The 20,262-nt window shown below is 41.9% G+C and overlaps 1 protein-coding gene across 1 annotated transcript; it reads left to right on the top strand.

Annotated features, from left to right (window-relative positions):
* The first annotated feature begins 1,749 nt into the window (after nt 1-1,749).
* Nucleotides 1,750-18,910, top strand: eeig1a (estrogen-induced osteoclastogenesis regulator 1a). The gene is made up of 11 exons (XM_062998258.1): nt 1,750-1,892; nt 4,336-4,456; nt 5,441-5,470; nt 10,057-10,173; nt 10,576-10,622; nt 11,403-11,536; nt 12,515-12,619; nt 15,163-15,331; nt 15,430-15,551; nt 16,218-16,287; nt 17,861-18,910. Exons 1-11 carry the CDS (start codon nt 1,750-1,752, stop codon nt 17,904-17,906), a joined length of 1,104 nt encoding a protein of 367 aa, XP_062854328.1. The 3' UTR covers nt 17,907-18,910.
* The last annotated feature ends 1,352 nt before the right edge of the window (nt 18,911-20,262 follow it).

A 20,262-nucleotide genomic window follows, 5' to 3' on the forward strand; every position in this document is an offset into this window, starting at 1 on the left:
AGCGTTTGAAGACCCCGTCCACATAGTCCGGTCATCCCGCCCTAACAGAAACGTGACTGCTGCAGGCACTGCCAGTTATGCTCGCTAGATGGCGCCCAGCCAATCGGTCGCCACCTGGGCGCCTTTGGGAATGACTTCGGAGAGTACCTTGGTTGGCAAAGAAGACAAACAAATGGTTCTCATAATTTGGATACATTCAGTGTTTGTGGAACTGCTTAGTGTCTTCCAAGACTATTTAGCCTTTCCTCCCTCAGACACCGTCAACTGTATTGTCGTGAATCGTATCCAGTCTGGTGGCACCACTCACCACTTCTCATTTGAAGCCCATTCAATCGAACTTAAGTTCTCTTATTTTGGAGACATTATGAGAAGAACCAGTTCATTAGAAAAGACAATCTGCTTCAAAAGCTATTAAACCAACATCATTATACACTGATCAGCCATAACATTAAACCCACCTCCTTGTTTCTACACACATTGTCCATTTTATCAGCTCCACTTACCATATAGAAGCACTTTGTAGTTCTACAATTACTGACTGTAGTCCATCTGTTTCTCTTCATGCTTTGTTACCCCCTTTCATGCTGTTCTTCAATGGTCAGGACCACCACAGGACCACCACAGAGCAGGTATTATTTAGGTGGTGGATCATTCTGTGCATTCACTGCAGTGACACTGACATGGTGGTGGTGTGTTAGTGTGTGTTGTGCTGGTATGAGTGGATCAGACACAGCAGTGCTGATGGAGTTTTTAAACACCTCACTGTCACTGCTGGACCAACCTAAAATATCCAGCCAACAGCGCCCCGTGGGCAGCGTCCTGTGACCACTGATGAAGGTCTAGAAGATGACCGACTCAAACAACAGCAATAGATGAGCGATCGTCTCTGACTTTACATCTACAAGGTGGACCGACTAGGTAGGAGTGTCTAATATAGTGGACAGTGAGTGGACACAGTGTTTTAACACACCAGCACCATGTCAGTGTCACTGCAGTGCTGAGAATGATCCACCACCTAAATAATACCTGCTCTGTGGTGGTCCTGTGGGGGTCCTGACCATTGAAGAACAGCAAGAAAGGGGGCTAACAAAGCATGCAGAGAAACAGATGTACTACAGTCAGTAATTGTAGAACTACAAAGTGCTTCTATATGGTAAGCTGAGCTGATAAATTGGACAGTGAGTGTAGAAACAAGGAGGTGGTTTTAAATGTTACTGCTGGTTTGTGAAGCTTTACTGGGCTGACTGGTACCTCCTTCAGGGCGGTGCTAGCAGCTTTAGCATTCAGTAGAAGTATAAAGAAATGGGAGAGGTTTAAAAAAGTGATTAAATGCGAACAGAACCGCGATACTTTGTGTATAATTTACTGCATCTTGTCTCAGTTATAGGTTCTAGATTAGGTCGGTAAACAATGTGAGCACCAGTCTGTGTTTAGCAGTTAAACTGGTGAAGTTGGGGAGTATCAACAGAAATCAACAGAAGTTCTGGTTTTGTTTTCATTCAGGGAATAATAGAGGGTAATTACAGAGACAAATATTTACAATTATTTATTTAATTATCGTTTTAGTGACCAAGAGCTTCATTTAGCTGAGTATTACTAATGTGGTGTTGTGTTTCTTCACAGGTAGAAAAATAACGGTAGAACTTCTACTCACGCTGTGATCCAGTTCTAACCTAGTTATTATTATTATTATTATTATTATTATTATTATTATTATTATTATTATTATTATTATTATCTGTACACGCCATGGCGTTTTTGGTTAAGAAAAAGAAGTTTAAGTTCCAGATTTCTTTCACCCTGGAGGAACTCACTGCTGTACCGTTTGTGAATGGAGTTCTCTTCTGTAAGATCCGGCTGCTAGATGGAGATTTTGCCACATCTTCCTCCAGGTAAAGATTAGTTTTATTATTATTTTTAAATTATATATATTTTAAACTTAAACTTATATCGGGCTGATAGTAACATACATCGTTTTATAAATATCTTACAGCACATGTGGCAATGACACGTTTTCAAAGTAAATAAATAAATAAAAATAGATTTTTAAAGAGATTTAAAATTATTTTCACCTTAAAAAATTAGCAATTTACTTTATTTAAGTTACACCGTCCTGCACATGAAGCTCACAGTCCATATAAAAGCTAACCAGTTGTTTTTACAGTCAGTAGTGTTCCTGTCTGGTCCCAGCCCTCATCACACACAGTGAATAACAGGAAAGCAGGGATGTGATATTGCCTGTCATGTTTCCACCCATTCCCTCACTTTCCAATAGATCTGTTTCTGTGCTTCTATACAGCTAAGCAAAATAGGGCTCAAGTTCTTCACAAAGAACTTTATTAATGTAGAATTTAAAGTGTTTAAAAATCTCTAAAGGTTTTATCATAATGATGTGGTTTTACAGTTAATTCGATCTGTGTTCTGAGATGATCCGGGTTTGAATCAGCTCATGGGGCATCTACACAGACATGTATAGCTATGTCTAGAGGTGACCAAAGCCCTGAGATGGATTGGCACTCTTTCTACGGGATTTCAGCTTTGCGTCCAGTGTTTCGGATGGAACCGAACTTGCCATGACCCTGACCAGGATGAAACGGTTGATGAAATGAGATTTGGCTGCACTGTGCTGAACTGTGCAGTCTAGAGCCGAGAACTTGGACACAGTGCTATTATTTTTTTTTTTATAAATTTGCCTGCATGCCTGCACACAGCTGGTTTTCTTAATCCTGCCCAGAGGCAGATGGGATAAAGATGGCAGGAAGTGAAGGATAAAGTGTGAGCTCAGCAGTGTGAACATTTTACAGTCAGTGAACTTCACTGTCACTTAATGGGAGAAAGTGTGGAAATGATGTTGGGTGTGCTTAAATTAAGTAAAATATTATTTTATATAGTCTTTCTAGTGCTATAAGTGAAATAAGAACAATATTAATGAGTCAAATAACTTATTTGATATCTTATTTGTATTCTTCATAATTGTAATTGGCCTAAGGTTAAGGTTATTAAAGTATGCAGTTTGCATGAGCATTTAAATAATCAGACTGCTGCTAGAACCTGATCTTAATCAAATTATTAGCGCATTAGTTTTGTGATGTGTGCATAAATACAACCCCGAGAGTCTCTTACATTGACTTTGACTTTTATTTGATGTCAGACAGGATGAACCTGAGATATTTCATGTTTTCTCTGCTCAACTTCATTTCATTTATTAATAAACATCCATTACTGCATTTCAGGCCTGCAACACATGTCAAAAAAAGTTGGGACAGTAAAGCATTTACCACTTTGTAATGTTGCCGTTCCTGTTCACCACACTTAAAGACGTTTTGGCCCCGAGGAGACCAAGTGATTTAGTGTTTCAGCTTTTATTTCGTCTCGTCATTTGGGGTCGTCATCGTCCCTTTTTCCCTTTCAAAATTCTCCACGCATTCTCTGTTGGGGACAGGTCAGGACTGCAGACAGGCCAGTCCAGTACCCGTACCCTCTTCTTCCACAGCCATGCCTTTGTAATGTGTGCATGTGCAGCAGGTGGTTTTGCATCGTCTTGTTGAAAAATGCTGGACGTCCCTGATAAAAGACGACGTCTTGAAGGCAGCACATGTTGCTCTAAGATCTCAATGTACTTTTCTGCATTAATGCTGCATCACAGACATGTAAATGACCTTTACCAAGGGCACTGACACACCCCCATACCATGACAGACCCTGGTACTGACACACCCCCATACCATGACAGACCCTGGCTTTTGGTCTTGTAGCTAATAACAGTCTGGATGGTCCTTTTCGTCTTTGGTCCGGAGCACACGGCGTCCATTTTTTCCAAAAAAGACCTGGAATGCTGATTCATCTGATGAATGATGGTCCATCCTAGATGCCGCCGAGCCCAGAGAAGTCGATGCCTTGAGTCGATGCCTTATTGTAGAGCTTCTGTCCCAACTTTTTCTGATTTGGGGTTGTAGATTTTTGTATACCAAATTTTGATTACCTAACAATTTGGTTAGCTGATTTTGGGAATCTAATCTAATTTCTCTGATTTGTTATTATTATATAAGTGTATGCAGCAGTAGATGAGATATAACTGGTAATTGGGTACAACTAGATTGGGGGAGAAAAAGAGAAAATGCATAAAAATGCAGAATTAAAAATGAGAATGGTTCACACTTACTTTGAATGTCTAACCTCTGTATTAAATTGGCAGGATGAAAAATATACTTTTTTCCTTCTATTGTGTTTTCCAGAATCAGCTCACTGGCTTCAACTTTTATTTTATTTGTACTTTACTTTGACTTCAGATGTACTATTTTACCAAAACATTTTTAACATTTCCTCTGTCATGTAGGGAAGAGGTACAGGAGTACTCCGTCCGTTGGGAAAAAAAGTTTTCTTTCATCTGTAAGATTAGTGCCAACCCCAGTACTGGCATTCTGGATCCCTGCGTTTGTCGCGTCTCTGTGAGAAAGGTAAGCTTCGCAAAATTTTAAATATGTGACAAGTATATATCATACACTGATCAGCCATAACATTAAACCCACCTCCTTGTTTCTACACTCACTGTCCATTTTATCAGCTCCACTTACCATATAGAAGCACTTTGTAGCTCTACAATTACTGACTGTAGTACATCTGTTTCTCTGCATGCTTTGTTATCCCCCTTTCATGCTGTTCTTCAATGGTCAGGACTTTCCCAGGACCCCCACAGAGCAGGTATTATTTAGGTGGTGGATCATTCTCAGCACTGCAGTGACACTGACATGGTGCTGGTGTGTTAGTGTGTGTTGTGCTGGTATGAGTGGATCAGACACCTCACTGTCACTACTGGACTGAGAATAGTCCACCAAGCAAAAATATCCAGCCAACAGCGCCCCGTGGGCAGCGTCCTGTGACCATTGATGAAGGTCTAGAAGATGACCGACTCAAACAGCAGCAATAGATGAGCGATCGTCTACAAGGTGGACCATCTACGTGAGTGGACACGGTATTTAAAAACTCCAGCAGCGCTGCTGTGTCTGATCCACTCATACCAGCACAACACACACTAACACACCAGCACCATGTCAGTGTCACTGCAGTGCTGAGAATGATCCACCACCTAAATAATACCTGCTCTGTGGTGGTCCTGTGGGGGTCCTGACCATTGAAGAACAGCATAAAAGTGGGCTAACAAAGCATGCAGAGAAACAGATGGACTACAGTCAGTAATTGTAGAACTACAAAGTGCTTCTATATGGTAAGTGGAGCTGATAAAATGGACAGTGAGTGTAGAAACAAGGAGGTGGTTTTAATGTTATGGCTGATCGGTGTATATGGGGTTTACTGTATTTTAAGGTGTGTTTAAATAAACTGGGACATTCTGTGGTGAGGATTCAAGGTTCAATGTCAACATTTATGCTCTGCTCATACCTCCCAGTTTCTGACTTCTGGACGTATCCTGTTTTTTATTGCAGGAACTGAAAGGAGGAAAGGCATACTCAAAGGTAAGTGAATAATTCCACTTCTACTACTTAGTAACCTACTACTTATAACTCACTGTTCACTCCTGAGAAACGCAGGGTAAAATAAACACAGGAACGGTTTTGTGCTGAATCGATCTACTGCCTTCTTATAACAGTTGCTTCGACTTTCTGAGTACATCCAAACGTTATCGTTGTCCATAGGTGTAATAATTTAAGATTGCTTGTAAGATTGCTTGTAAACATGTTTACTATTCTGTCTTACCGGTATTACCTATTGTCATATGATCTTTTTATGTAAGCGCCGGTGCTTTATTGCTTTTCAAGGACAAACGTTAGTCACAGGTATTTCTGGAAGTACTAAAAGGTGCGGAATGTCGCGTTCATATTCAGTGAAAGGAACCTCTCTTTTGTTCTCTCCACTACTTGGCTAAGTGTGAATTTTCCCAGAGCTAAATATAAACTCTTAAGGAGAATAACTTCTTAAAATAACGCAGCTGGAAGCAGAAATGCCACGCATGGCAGCAACCTGAAGAACTTACAATAAGTCAACAGGATATATGACTAAAGGGTGTAAAGACTTGGTACACATACAGCTTTCCTTCTTTAATGTTTGGCAAAAAGACAAAAATGTGCTGCACGGTCAGTGCAGTCAGAACATGTTTCTTGGAAAACTGTAATGGATTGTGGGAATGTCAATGATTAACCGGTTAACTGATAAATTACAAAGAAGTCATTGTTTCATTAATGCTGTCAATCACCAGAACAGAAGAACTTTATTCATGCATTACACATTATTAAGCATTACAATACAAAAGTTAAACTATTTTGTGTCAGGGCGGCAAGGTGGCTCGTTGGGTAGCACTGTCGCCTCACAGCAAGAAGGTCCGGGGTTCGATCCCCAGGCGATGCCCATTGAAAAGCTGTGATCTGCTCCAGCTCCCCCCCTTGCAACCCTAATCGGATAAGCAGTTAAGAAAGTGAGTGAGTGATTGAGTATTTTGTGTCAGTATGGAGTCAGGCTTCTTGGTAAATTCTGCACACATGGATCTGACTATATTGTTATTTTTGTACAAAACTGATGTGAATGATTAATGTGGGTAATATTCAAATGATTATTTCATAATAACTACACTAATGTTAGCAGGAGGAGCTTTATTATACCAGTTACATCTCTATTCTTACTAGCTTTCATTGTTCAGGTGGTCCTAAAAAACTTGGCTCTAGGAAAATCCTGTCATGGGAACGGGAAATAAGAGGAATACGAGACCTAAATAAAGACACATGACCCCTGCCAAAAAGATTCTGCGGAGCATCTGGAAAGTGTTATGTTACCAAATGGTTTTGACCTACTTTCATGGTTTTGCACCTATACTTCTGATATACTTACTTATTCTAATATACTTATGTACACTTTTATATCAATGAATCAGACCCACTGCAACCCTGACCAGGATGAAGTTCAAGAGTTCAAGTCCAAGAGAGGCTTTATTGTCATTTAAGCTCTATACAAGTACATATTGAAACGAAACAACGTTCCTCCAGGAAGGGAGACAAGATTAGAGACAAGTGTTGGTTAGTACAGTGTTTCCCAACCACTGTGTGCCGCGAGAAATCATCAGGTGTGCCGTGGAAGATTATCCAATTTCACTTGATTGGTACTGCGGTGTGTAGTGACAGGCAAAACAATTACATTCTCTTCCACTAGAGGGCAGTACAACTTCTTGGTGGTGTGCCTTGTGATTTTTCTAATGTGAAATATGTGCCGTGGCTCAAAAAGGTTGGGAAACACTGGGTTAGTACATGGTATCATCTTGCAGGTTGGTTTTTGGCTGTGTTCTTAACTTTACAGTGTCTGGCAGTGGTAAACTTCAGTAGTTGTGGTTCCCATACGGTTATGAATGCAGTAATCATGAACAAAGATGCAAACCTAAATACATTTACAAAATAGCACCGTTTTTAGGACCCGGAGAGGCCGCTGCGTGTTAATGCGCCACCATCTTGGGGTAAAGACAATTAATGAATGAATTTCCAAATTTACATTTTCAGCATTTAGCAGACACTTTTATCCAAAGTGACTTACACAATGAGCGAAACATGATGAGCAATTTAGGGTTAAGGGCCTTGCTCAAGGACCCAACAGTGGCAACTTGGTGGTGGCGGGGCTTGAACCGGCAACCTTCTGTTTACTAGTCCAGTACCTTAACCACTGAGCCTTTTGAATTGTAACAGTGTTATAGCATTGTCTTTGTTTGGCTTTGTCTTTAAAATGAATTATTTTTTTAAGATTAGACAGGATCATTTTAACTGGATTCAAAAGTATATTTGCAGTAATTTATATATAAGATAAGACTTTATAGTCATTGTAGTTATACAATGACAGGTTGTGTGGTAAGCAGCAATAATATTTTCACTTAATCTATTTTCATTTATACTTAGAATTTCTCTAAACACTAGATACTTGAAAATACTTCGGACAGAGTGTCACTACATCACAGTGCACAAAACTGGGACATTCTGTAATGTTAGGACTGCAGCTGTGTAAGACTTTACAATGCTTGAAAAATAAAGTTGGTATATAGTGCAGTAACAGCCAGTCATGGAATGAGATCTTGCAGGAGTTGATGGGTCTGGAAAAATCTGTCGTAGTTTTGTGTGGCAGCTCGGTGCGTAGCACTGTCGCCTCACAGCAAGAAGGTCCTTTTGGTCTGGAGTTTATATATACAGTGTATCACGAGAATGAGTACACCCCTCACATTTCTGCAAATATTTCATTATATCTTTTCATGGGACAACACTATAGACATGAAACTTGGATATAACTTAGAGTAGTCAGTGTACAGCTTGTATAGCAGTGTAGATTTACTGTCTTCTGAAAATAACTCAACACACAGCCATTAATGTCTAAATAGCTGGCAACATAAGTGAGTACACCCCACAGTGAACATGTCCAAATTGTGCCCAAATGTGTTGTTGTCCCTCCCTGGTGTCATGTGTCAAGGTCCCAGGTGTAAATGGGGAGCAGGGCTGTTAAATTTGGTGTTTTGGGTACAATTCTCTCATACTGGCCACTGGATATTCAACATGGCACCTCATGGCAAAGAACTCTCTGAGGATGTGAGAAATATAATTGTTGCTCTCCACAAAGATGGCCTGGGCTATAAGAAGATTGCTAACACCCTGAAACTGAGCTACAGCATGGTGGCCAAGGTCATACAGCGGTTTTCCAGGACAGGTTCCACTCGGAACAGGCTTCGCCAGGGTCGACCAAAGAAGTCGAGTCCACGTGTTCGGCGTCATATCCAGAGGTTGGCTTTAAAAAATAGACACATGAGTGCTGCCAGCATTGCTGCAGAGGTTGAAGACGTGGGAGGTCAGCCTGTCAGTGCTCAGACCATACGCCACACACTGCATCAACTCGGTCTGCATGGTCGTCATCCCAGAAGGAAGCTGACGCACAAGAAAGCCAGCAAACAGTTTGCTGAAGACAAGCTGTCCAAGAACATGAATTACTGGAATGCCCTGTGGTCTGACGAGACCAAGATAAACTTGTTTGGCTCAAATGGTGTCCAGCATGTGTGGCGGCGCCCTGGTGAGAAGTACCAAGACAACTGTATCTTGCCTACAGTCAAGCATGGTGGTGGTAGCATCATGGTCTTGGGCTGCATGAGTGTTGCTGGCACTGGGGAGCTGCAGTTCATTGAGGGAAACATGAATTCCAACATGTACTGTGACATTCTGAAACAGAGCATGATCCCCTCCCTTCGAAAACTGGGCCTCATGGCAGTTTTCCAACAGGATAACGACCCCAAACACAACCTCCAAGATGACAACTGCCTTGCTGAGGAAGCTGAAGGTAAAGGTGATGGACTAAACCCAATTGAGCACCTGTGGCGCATCCTCAAGTGGAAGTTGGAGGAGTTTAAGGTGTCTAACATCCACCAGCTCCGTGATGTCATCATGGAGGAGTGGAAGAGGATTCCAGTAGCAACCTGTGCAGCTCTGGTGAATTCCATGCCCAGGAGGGTTAAGGCAGTGATAATAATGGTGGTCACACAAAATATTGACACTTTAGGCACAATTTGGACATGTTCACTGTGGGGTGTACTCACTTATGTTGCCAGCCATTTAGACATTAATGGCTGTGTGTTGAGTTATTTTCAGAAGACAGTAAATCTACACTGCTATACAAGTTGTACACTGACTACTCTAAGTTATATCCAAGTTTCATTTCTATAGTGTTGTCCCATGAAAAGATATAATAAAATATTTGCAGAAATGTGAGGGGTGTACTCACTTTTGTGATACACTGTATATTGTAGTCAGCGTGGGTTTCCTCCGGGAGCTCCGAATTCCTCCCACAGTCCAAAGACATGCAAGTGAGGTGAATTAGAGATACAAAACTGTCCATGACTGTGTTTGACATTAAAAACTCGAACTGATAAATCTTGTGTTAACCAGTAACTACCTGTCCTGTCGTGAATGTAACCAAGAGTGTAAAACATGATGTTAAAATCCTAATAAACAAACAAACATGTTGAGCATGTATTAGAAATAAATATTGGACTTTATATGAAGCGTAAGGTAAAACTTACCTGTATTCCTCTTAGCTGGGTTTCGCTGATCTGAACCTGGCGGAGTTTGCCGGCTCAGGCTCCACCGCACGCTGCTGTCTGCTCGAGGGCTACAACACCAAGTACACTCGACAAGACAACTCCATCCTAAAGGTATGTTTACAGAACTTCACTTCGTTCCCTCGGCTGTATAGTTACTGTTAAATTACAATGATATGCCGCTCAGGTGGCGCAGCGGTAAAAAGAAACGCGCTGCAACCAGGGCTGGATTCTGAGAGCGTGGTATCAAATCCAGCCTTGCTTTACCGGTTCGAAGCTGAGTGGCTATATGAGCAACGATTGGCCGGTTGCTCATGTGGGGGGTGGGACAAAGAACCGGATGTGGGTCTCTCTCTGTCAGAATGCGATTACGTTCTCTGCCGGCTGATTGGAGGCGCTTACACAGAGATGGGAGAGGGTGCCCTTAGGGTGTGTCTCTCCGCATAAACCTGATTATTATTTAATATTTGACTACACCCTTTGTGAGATTTTAATATTAATTGTACATTTTTTAAGGTTACTATTGGAATGACACTTTTATCTGCAGACCCATGTTTTAAAACGTGAGTAAACTACAAATTTTACCAATACTTTAATATTTGTTAACCACATTTCGTAAGAAGTTAAAGTGCAGTATGAATCCATATTAATCATGACAGTTCTATAAAGATTACTTACTATAAAGCAGGGGTGTCCAACTCATTTTCACCAAGGGCCACATCTGCATTATGGTGGCTCTCAAAGGGCCGATTGTAACGTATCCTGCTGTGTCTGCCCCTTAAGTCTTGGACAATTTGTTGTTTTTCTTGGAGGCTAAATTCTGTGTTTGGTGTAAAAATGCCGAATTTATACTGTATATTTATAATGTTTATATTGTCCTCCTTTACCACAGACATGGCCTGATAACACAAGAGACGTACCGGTTTCTCTTCCTGAAGCACAAACTTGTATTTACGTTCCCATCTTTCATTTAATTACCTTCCCTCTGCTTCAATTTTTTTTTTCTTGTACATTTTGGGATTATTTGTAAATATTTTTCAACATCACTTGTTGGAAAAATGCCTCAGTTAAACGCTGATGTGGAAACACCGCCATCTAGTGGCGGGACACAGTCACTTTGCGGGTCACAAAATTGGCATGCATTAAGGGAGATGCAGTTTATGTACGATTGTACAGTGTATTTTAGGACAATCGGACGTCTTTGAAGCTCTCACGGGCCACATAAAATGACGTAGCGGGCCGGATTTGAGTTTGACACGTGCTATAAATGTTTATTGCCACAGTTGGCTTATATCTGATTCGCAAGTGCTAATTTTTAAAAATCTGTTTTCCTCTGTCCCAAGTCCTACTAGTACTGGCAAATCTATCTCGGTGCCAGGCCGAGAGCCCTCTCTGCAATTAGAACGGAAGGGAGAGGGCACAACTGAGAGTTCTGGTGTACAACTGACCAGACCAAGACCCTCTATTCTCAGTTTAGGTATGTGTCAGTATTTCCTTTTTTATATTCAAGTTTCACATTTTTATGTAGAGGACACCAAGGACATACACTGATCAGCCATAACATTAAAACCACCTCATTGTTTCTACACTCACTGTCCATTTTATCAGCTCCACTTACCATATAGAAGCACTTTGTAGTTCTACAATTACTGACTGTAGTCCATCTGTTTCTCTACATGCTTTTCTTCAATAGTCAGGACCCCCACAGGACCACCACAGAGCAGGTATTATTTAGGTGGTGGATCATTCTCAGCACTGCAGTGACACTGACATGGTGGTGGTGTGTTAGTGTGTGTTGTGCTGGTATGAGTGGATCAGACACAGCAGCGCTGCTGGAGTTTTTAAACACCTCACTGTCACTGCTGGACTGAGAATAGTCCACCAACGAAAAATGTCTAGAAGATGACCGACTCAAACAGCAGCAATAGATGAGCGATCGTCTCTGACTTTACATCTACAAGGTGGACCAACTAGGTAGGAGTGTCTGATAGAGTGGACAGTGAGTGGACATGGTATTTAAAAACTCCATCAGCGCTGCTGTGTCTGATCCACTCATACCAGCACAACACACACTAACACACCACCACCATGTCAGTGTCACTGCAGTGCTGAGAATGATCCACCACCTAAATAATACCTGCTCTGTGGTGGTCCTGTGGGGGTCCTGATCATTGAAGAACAGCATGAAAGGGGGCTAACAAAGTATGTAGAGAAACAGATGGACCACAGTCAGTAATTGTAGAACTACAAAGTGCTTCTATATGGTAAGTGGAGCTGATAAAATGGGCAACTGGCACTAGTTTTGTTACATTTGGATTTTAGCTATTCTGTGAGTTTTGTGCGTGTTTAGTTTCAATAAAACATGAGCTCTGCCCATACTCATTTCTACTTTTAACCTTTATTCAAAAATGTCGTCGTTGTTTTCACGACCTTCTTATGTTTTTGATATGTTCAGGTTTATCCGAAGAGGGGAGTCAGAGTCGGGCCAGCCTGGATGAATCCTTCCACATTGGTCATTCCCGAAACTCCAGCTATGCTAGTCAACAGAGCAAGCTGTCAGGTGTGTGTGTGTGTGTGTGTGTGTGTATATACAGTATGTACAGTGGATATAAAAAGTGTACACACCCCTGTTAAAATGCCAGGTTTAGTGATGTAAAAAAATGAGACCAAGATAAATCATTTCGGAACTTTTACCACCTTTAATGTGACCTATGACCTGTACATCTCAATTGAAAAACAAACTGAAATCTTTAGGGGGAAGAAGTAAAAAATAAAAAAATAAAATAATGTGGTTGCATAAGTGTGCACACCCTTAAACTAATACTTTGTTGAAGCACCTTTTGATGTTATTACAGCACTCAGTCTTTTTGGGTAGGGGCCTATCAGCATGGCACATCTTGACTTAGCAATATTTGCCCACTCTTCCTTGCAAAAACGCTCCAAATCTGTCAGATTGCGGGGGGGCATCTCCTGTGTACAGCCCTCTTCAGATCACCCCACAGATTTTCAATCGGATTCAGATCTGGGCTCTGGCTGGGTCATTCCAAAACTTAAATCTTCTTCTGGTGAATCCATTTTTTTGGTTGATTTGGATGTATGCTTTGGGTCGTTGTCATGCTGAAAAATGTCATGCTGAAAGTTCCTCTTCATCTTCAGCTTTCTAGCAGAAACCTGAAGGTTTTGTGCCAACATCGACTGGTATTTGGAACTGTTCATAATTCCCTCCACCTTGACTAAGGCCCCAGTACCAGCTGAAGAAAAACAGCCCCACAGCATGATGCTGCCACCACCATGCTTCACTGTGGGTATGGTGTTCTTTTGGTGACGTGCAGTGTTGTTTTTGCACCAAACATACCTTTTGAAATTATGGCCGAAAAGTTCAACCTTGGTTTCATCAGACCATAACACATTTTCCCACATGCTTTTAGGAGAGTTCAAATGCGTTTTTCTTCATAAGAAGAGGCTTCTGTCTTGCCACCCTACCCCATAGCCCAGACATTTGAAGAATACGGGATATTGTTGTCATATGTAGTACACAGCCAGTACGTGCCAGAAATTCCTGCAACTCCTTTAATGTTGCTGTAGGCCTCTTGGTAGCCTCCCTGACCAGTTTTCTTCTTGTCTTTTCATCAATTTTACAGGGACGTCCTGTTTTTGGCAATGTCACCGTTGTCCTATATTTTCTCCACTTGATAATGACCCATGCATCCTGCACAGGCGCCTCTCTATCTGCTAATCAGGGTCCTTACACAGCGTTTGAAGACCCCGCCCACATAGCCCAGCCATCCCTCCCTGCAAGCACTTACAATTATGACCGCTAAATGGCACCCAGCCGACCGGTGGCAACACCCAAGTTTTGAACAGCAGAGTTCAGAATCTCTGCGCTACCTGGGCACTATGTAGTTGCATACTTACAAGCAGCATGGATTTAATTTTAATTAGCTTTAAATTAAGTATTTTATCTTTATCAGTTCTGCTTCCACTGTGGATTACAAGGTGTAACGTAGAGCCTCCACAAGGGGGTGTTTGAGAACATTTTTAAAATGTTTAAAAAACCCAGTTTTTGAGTAGCCCACAATTGTTCTATAGTTATCAACTCCTACATAATAATACTGATCTTAAAACTACTACTAGTCTGTGAGCCCCAACGTTGTTTTGCAACAAGATTAATCCATTGAAAACTCAATGTACACCGATCAGGCATAACATTATGACCACCTCCTTGTTTCTACACTTACTGTCCATTTTATCAGATCCACTTACCATATAGAAGCACTTTGTAGTTCTACAATTACTGACTGTAGTCCATTTGTTTCTCTACATGCTTTGTTAGCCCCTTTCACCCTGTTCTTCAATGGTCAGGACCCCCACAGGACCACCACAGAGCAGGTATTATTTAGGTGGTGGATCATTCTCAGCACTGCAGTGACACTGACATGGTGGTGGTGTGTTAGTGTGTGTTGTGCTGGTATGAGTGGATCAGACACAGCAGCGCTGCTGGAGTTTTTAAACACCTCACTGTCACTGCTGGACTGGGAATAGTCCAACCAAAAATATCCAGCCAACAGCGCCCCGTGGGCAGCGTCCTGTGACCACTGATGAAGGTCTAGAAGATGACCGACTCAAACAGCAGCAATAGATGAACGATCGTTTCTGACTTTACATCTACAAGGTGGACCGACTAGGTAAGAGTGTCTAATAGAGTGGACAGTGAGTGGACACGGTATTTAAAAACTCCAGCAGCGCTGCTGTGTCTGATCCACTCATACCAGCACAACACACACTAACACACCACCACTATGTCAGTGTCACTGCAGTGCTGAGAATCATCCACCACCTAAATAATACCTGCTCTGTGGTGGTCCTGTGGGGGTCCTGACCATTGAAGAACAGCATGAAAGAGGGCTAACAAAGCATGCAGAGAAACAGATGGACTACAGTCAGTAATTGTAGAACTACAAAGTGCTTCTATATGGTAAGTGGAGCTGATAAAATGAACAGTGTGTGTAGAAAGCAGGAGGTGGTTTTAATGTTATGGCTGATCAGTGTAGTTGCATACCTACAAGCAGCAGGTATTTAAAATGTACTGTTTGTCGTGTGTAGGCTACAGCACTGAATACTCCTGCTCCTCCAGTCTTTCGGATCTGACCCATTGCAGAAACACCTCCACAGGGAGCAGTGTAAGTGCAGACATACCCTCGGAAAATGACAGTCGCCCGGAGAGACCTCAGAGACCTCCACTGCCTGTTCTGGCCTGTAACAGACCTCTGCGGTATTCATATTCCATCCAAACTCCTCTCACTTCACACTGTGTTTAATAAAGTTATTAAAGATTGGTGAGCCTTTCCTTTTCTCATGCTTGTGCTCCAGGAGGGTGCAGAATTCTGTGGAGAACCACCCCACCTGGGTTAACGACACGCGCATTGATGCTGACGACATAGTGGAGAAGATCGTTCAGAGTCAGGACTTCGCTGACACCAGTAACAATGAAGGTAGGCAGCAGTTTTCAGTACTGATGAAGAACATTGAGGGTCTGTGTGAAAACCTAGTGAGCTGCCTCAGTAGAGAGGATCTAATAAGACATGGAGCTCACAAGGCAGATTATTTCATCACTGCAGTTTTAGCTTAATAAGCTAACACAGTTAGCCTCAGGGCACAACCCGCTGGCACACCAGCTAACGTCTCCCTCCGTGTACCGAAAACGGTTAAAACTGTCCCTGACGAGCTCGAATTTACAAATAAACGACACTTGTATAATTACACCTTTATACAAATTAAACATCAATGAGAATTTATTTACATGTTAAAAGAACTCTGTTGGTTGCGCCGCATTTGTCCAGCATGTTTGTCGTTAATTGTGAGAAAAGTCGTGCCGCACTGAATGCTGGGATTGCCTTCAGCGCTGAGGAAGCGTCGGACGCTCCCTCGTTATTCAGTCAGATCATCACTCAGAATTAAGGCGCCTCAGTAGGAGCATTTTAAGGGATCTGAAAATGTAGACACGCCCTCTTCTTGGGAGTGTAGGATGACGTAAAATGCGTCTATGTAGACGGATAACTATGTTTTCAAACAGACCCTGTTTTTCTGTCTTTTTTTTCTCAGCTCCGTATTGGTCTGTTCTAGCTTGTATTGACCTGCCATTGTTGTTCCTCCTTTAGACAGCAATCTACGACTGTTTGTCAGTAGAGACGGAACTACTGCATTAAGTGGAATTCTGCTGGGAAACAAGTAAGCCAGTAATACTGAATTAAATAAATAAATAAAGTGTAATGTTTAAACCTGAAAGTTGCATAGAGTTGAAGAGCAAACGTCTGTAGACACTCACATTTCTACATTAGTTCTACATTACTACTAGGGCTGTCGAACGATTAAATTTTTTAATCGCGATTAATCTCAGAATTTCATATAGTTAATCGCGATTAATCGCATTAAAAAAAATCTGTGTAAATGTTATAGAAAACAAGGATTTTTATGTGAAATGTTACAATTAAAATGGTGAACACATTTTATGCTAAATGTACTGATGTTAAAAACTGCTGGGACAAGAGAAAACTGTAAGGGAGTTTTATTCACTCACATACTAGGCAGTAAATGTCAGATTGTAGTTTAGAATTTCTCCATCAGCAAACATTGTAGATCAGCGGTGCTTTAGGTGGGATAAGGCACTATTATTTTTAATCGCGTTAAATTGAAATCGCGTTAATGCGTTATTATCGCGTTAACTTCGACAGCCCTAATTACTACACATGTAAAAAGTAGTCTTTGTTTTATTATACAGTATCAGTGATGGAATAACTTACTGTTATTTCTGTGATCCAATTATCACTACTGTGTGATTTTATATTTAAAGTACAGATATATAATTTGGCGGCACGGTGGCTCAGTGGGTAGCACTGTCACCTCACAGCAAGAAGTTCCTGGGTTTGATCCCCAGGTGGACCAGTCCGGGTCCTTTCTGTGTGGGGTTTGCATGTTCTCCCTGTGTCTGTGTGGGTTTACTCCAGGTGCTCCGGTTTTCTCCCACAGTACAAGGACGTGCAAGTGAGGTGAATTGAAGATACTAAATTGTCCATGACTGTGTTCGATTATAACCTTGTGAACTGATGAATCTTTTGTAACGAGTAACTACCGTTTCTGTCGTGGATGGAACCGAAGGGTGTAAAACATGACGTTAAAAATCATAACTAAACAAACCTTAACCACTAGGCTATAACTGCCCCTTTTTTTCATGCGATTTTTTTTTCCGACCCATTTTTTTGCCTCGCGACCCACCCAAGGGTCACAACCCAGCTGTGTAAGAGTAGCAGGAAATTTGAAATACTACCATGTCATAATTATTCATTCACTCACTCACTCACTTTCTTAACCGCTTATGTAATTAGGGTCGGGGGGCATCGCAGAGCAGACACACATACACACACACACACTCACCTATAGGGCAATTCAGTGTCTCTAATTAACCTGAATGCATGTTTTTGAATGACTGTGGGAGGAAACCGGAGCACCCGGAGAAAACCCACGCAGACACGGGGAGAACATGCAAACTCCGCACAGAAAGGACCTGGACCGCCCCACCTGGGGATCGAACCCAGGACCTACTTGCTGTGAGGCGACAGCGCTACCCACAGTGCCACTCATAAATATTCAACTCCTACATAATATTACTGATTGTAATTGTATGTAGAACATTGTAATAGATGATACACAGAATCATTTAATCAGTTTATTGCTTGACAGTTTGTAAATTTACAAAAAGTACAAATTAAAAAATAATGATTGACATTGTTGATGTATTTTTCAGGGTTTCTGCTGGTGTTTATGAACCGGTGGTGATTGAAAGCCACTAGAACCACAAAGCTGTGTTTCCTTTTTTTTGTTCCTGCTTTCATAATATGTGAGATCTGTGGACCATGTGAGATCTTGTTCAGAAAACAGATCAAATCTAGTTTAGGTCTTGGTCTAAATGTTTAAAACTACATTTATACTGATATATGAAGGATTAGTTGAATAAGGCTGTGAAATCAATAGTCACTATAACACTAACAAAGAGCTTAATACACAATTCACCACCACTATGAGGTTCAGTACTTGTGGATCTATAATGTTGTATGTATTTTATTGTTATTGTTTGTTGTTGAAGAACCTACGTATATTTGTTAAGAGTTGAGCCCAGGTGTGATAAACATGCTTTAGTAATTTTCTTCCTTGAGTACCAGCTGGCCTGAGTACTGTGTGAGGTTGAAAATGGTTTACCTTTATGTCTACAGAGTGGACATGTAGAGGAACCCCACTGTTATATACTGATTAGCCAAAACATAAGGACCACCCCCCCCCTCCAAAAAAAAATATGCATGGCAGGGATAAAGACCTGTGTGACTTTGATAATGGTTAAGCTGAGGCAGCTTTGAAACTGTATGGAATGACCACAGGCACCCGTTGAGAGCTACAAAGCCACAAACCGCCAACAGGTTGCTGGGCTGCCAGGACTCATGATGCCAGAGGACATGAAGATTTTGGCATCTGCTACAGCAGAGCTATTGTGGCATAAATTGCTGATTTTTGTATCCTTCACATCCTTCTGGTTAGTGGAGTCAGAATGCCCATGCTAACTTCTGTTCACCATTGAAAGCACCTACAGTTGACTGGTCTAATGAATCCTGTGTTCTCCAGAATCATGTGGATGAGTGGGCCAGAGAAGATGGCACCAGGATGCACTGAAGAATAGAATAGAATGTCTTTATTTGTCATATATACAGTACATACATCGCTAGGCATAACATTATGACCACTGACAGGTGAAGTGAATAACACTGATCATCTCTTCATCACGTCACCTGTTAGTGTGTGTGTGTGGGGGGGGGGGGGGGGTATATCAGGCAGCAAGTGAACATTTTATCCTCAAAGTTGATGTTAGAAGCAGGAAAAATGGGCGAGCGTGAGGATCTGAGCGAGTTTGACGAGGGCCAAATTGTGATGGCTAGACGACTGGGTCAGAGCATCTCCAAAACTGCAGCTCTTGTGGGGTGTGTCCCGGTCTGCAGTGGTCAGTATCTATCAAAAGTGGTCCAAGGAAGGAACAGTGGTAAACCGGCGACAGGGTCATGGACGGCCAAGGCTCATCAATGGTCCGATCCAACAGACGAGCTACTGTAGCTCAAACTGCTGCAGAAGTTAATGCTGGTTCTGATAGAAAGGTGTCAGAATACACGGGGCATCACAGTTTGGTGTGTATGGGGCAGCAAAAGGGGGACCAACACAATATTAGGAAGGTGGTCATAATGTTATGCCTTATCGCTGTATAAAGGTGTATAGTACAATGAAGAGGGGGGAGTTAAGGGCCTTGCTCAAGGGCTCAACAGTGGCTGCATGGCAGAGCTGGGGTTCGAACTCTAAACCTTTCAGTTGATAGCCTTACCCACTAGGCTACCACTGTCCCCAAAGGAGAGTGATAGTAGGAGACCAGTTGGAGTATGTCCTGGTACCAGAAACCACTGACTCCTTCAGATGTCTGGGTCAGTCAGCAAGTGGTCCTAATGTTTTGGCTCATCTGTGTATCTAATATTTGTGTAACTGTAGTAGATGTATTCTTAGAAAGTCCAAGCATGTAACTTTAAGCTTTGTGTGTCATGCTGTACAGCACTAATCTGTCACTGTGGGAGCACTGCACTTTAAACTCGTCTCAACCAGGAGCCTTAATATTAGACAGCGATGTAATGGTGTAAAGTTTTGGAACCGTTTTGTCAGATATCAATGTCCGTCTGATTCTTTTAACTTTACATGTATTAAATGCCGCTCAGGTGGCGCAGCGGTAAAAACACGCACTAGCACACCAGAGCTGGGATCTTAAATACGTCGTATCGAGTCTCAGGTCTGCCTGCCGGCTGGGCGTGGGTTGGCTTCGTTCTCCTCAATCAGAGCGGGGGTCGGCATTAGTGGAGAGGAAGCATGATGCAACTTTACATTTATACATTTATTAGCCCATCCAGTCTTTGCTGTCATTTGATGTTCGTTGTATTACTGTTGTAAAACTGCTCTGTGGTCTTTTTTCGTTTAGTTCAGTACATACGAGGGTTCTTCAGAAAGTTTCTGCACTTTACAAATAACATCACTTTTCTACATCGTCACCTTCCGATGCATTTTTCCCAGCATCGTACCAGCTTTTTAATGCCATCAGCATATGATGCACCGCTGCGTTCACATCAT

This window comes from Trichomycterus rosablanca, chromosome 7, assembly GCF_030014385.1.
Source record: "Trichomycterus rosablanca isolate fTriRos1 chromosome 7, fTriRos1.hap1, whole genome shotgun sequence".
NCBI classification, from domain to species: Eukaryota; Metazoa; Chordata; class Actinopteri; order Siluriformes; family Trichomycteridae; genus Trichomycterus; species Trichomycterus rosablanca.

Coding starts and splice junctions, on each gene's coding strand:
- eeig1a (XM_062998258.1), top strand. CDS start 1,750: ATGGCGTTTTTGGTTAAGAAAAAGAAGTTTAAGTTCCAGATTTCTTTC. Junction 1,893..4,335: donor TTTGCCACATCTTCCTCCAG/GTAAAGATTAGT, acceptor TCTGTCATGTAG/GGAAGAGGTACAGGAGTACT. Junction 16,288..17,860: donor GGAATTCTGCTGGGAAACAA/GTAAGCCAGTAA, acceptor TGTATTTTTCAG/GGTTTCTGCTGGTGTTTATG.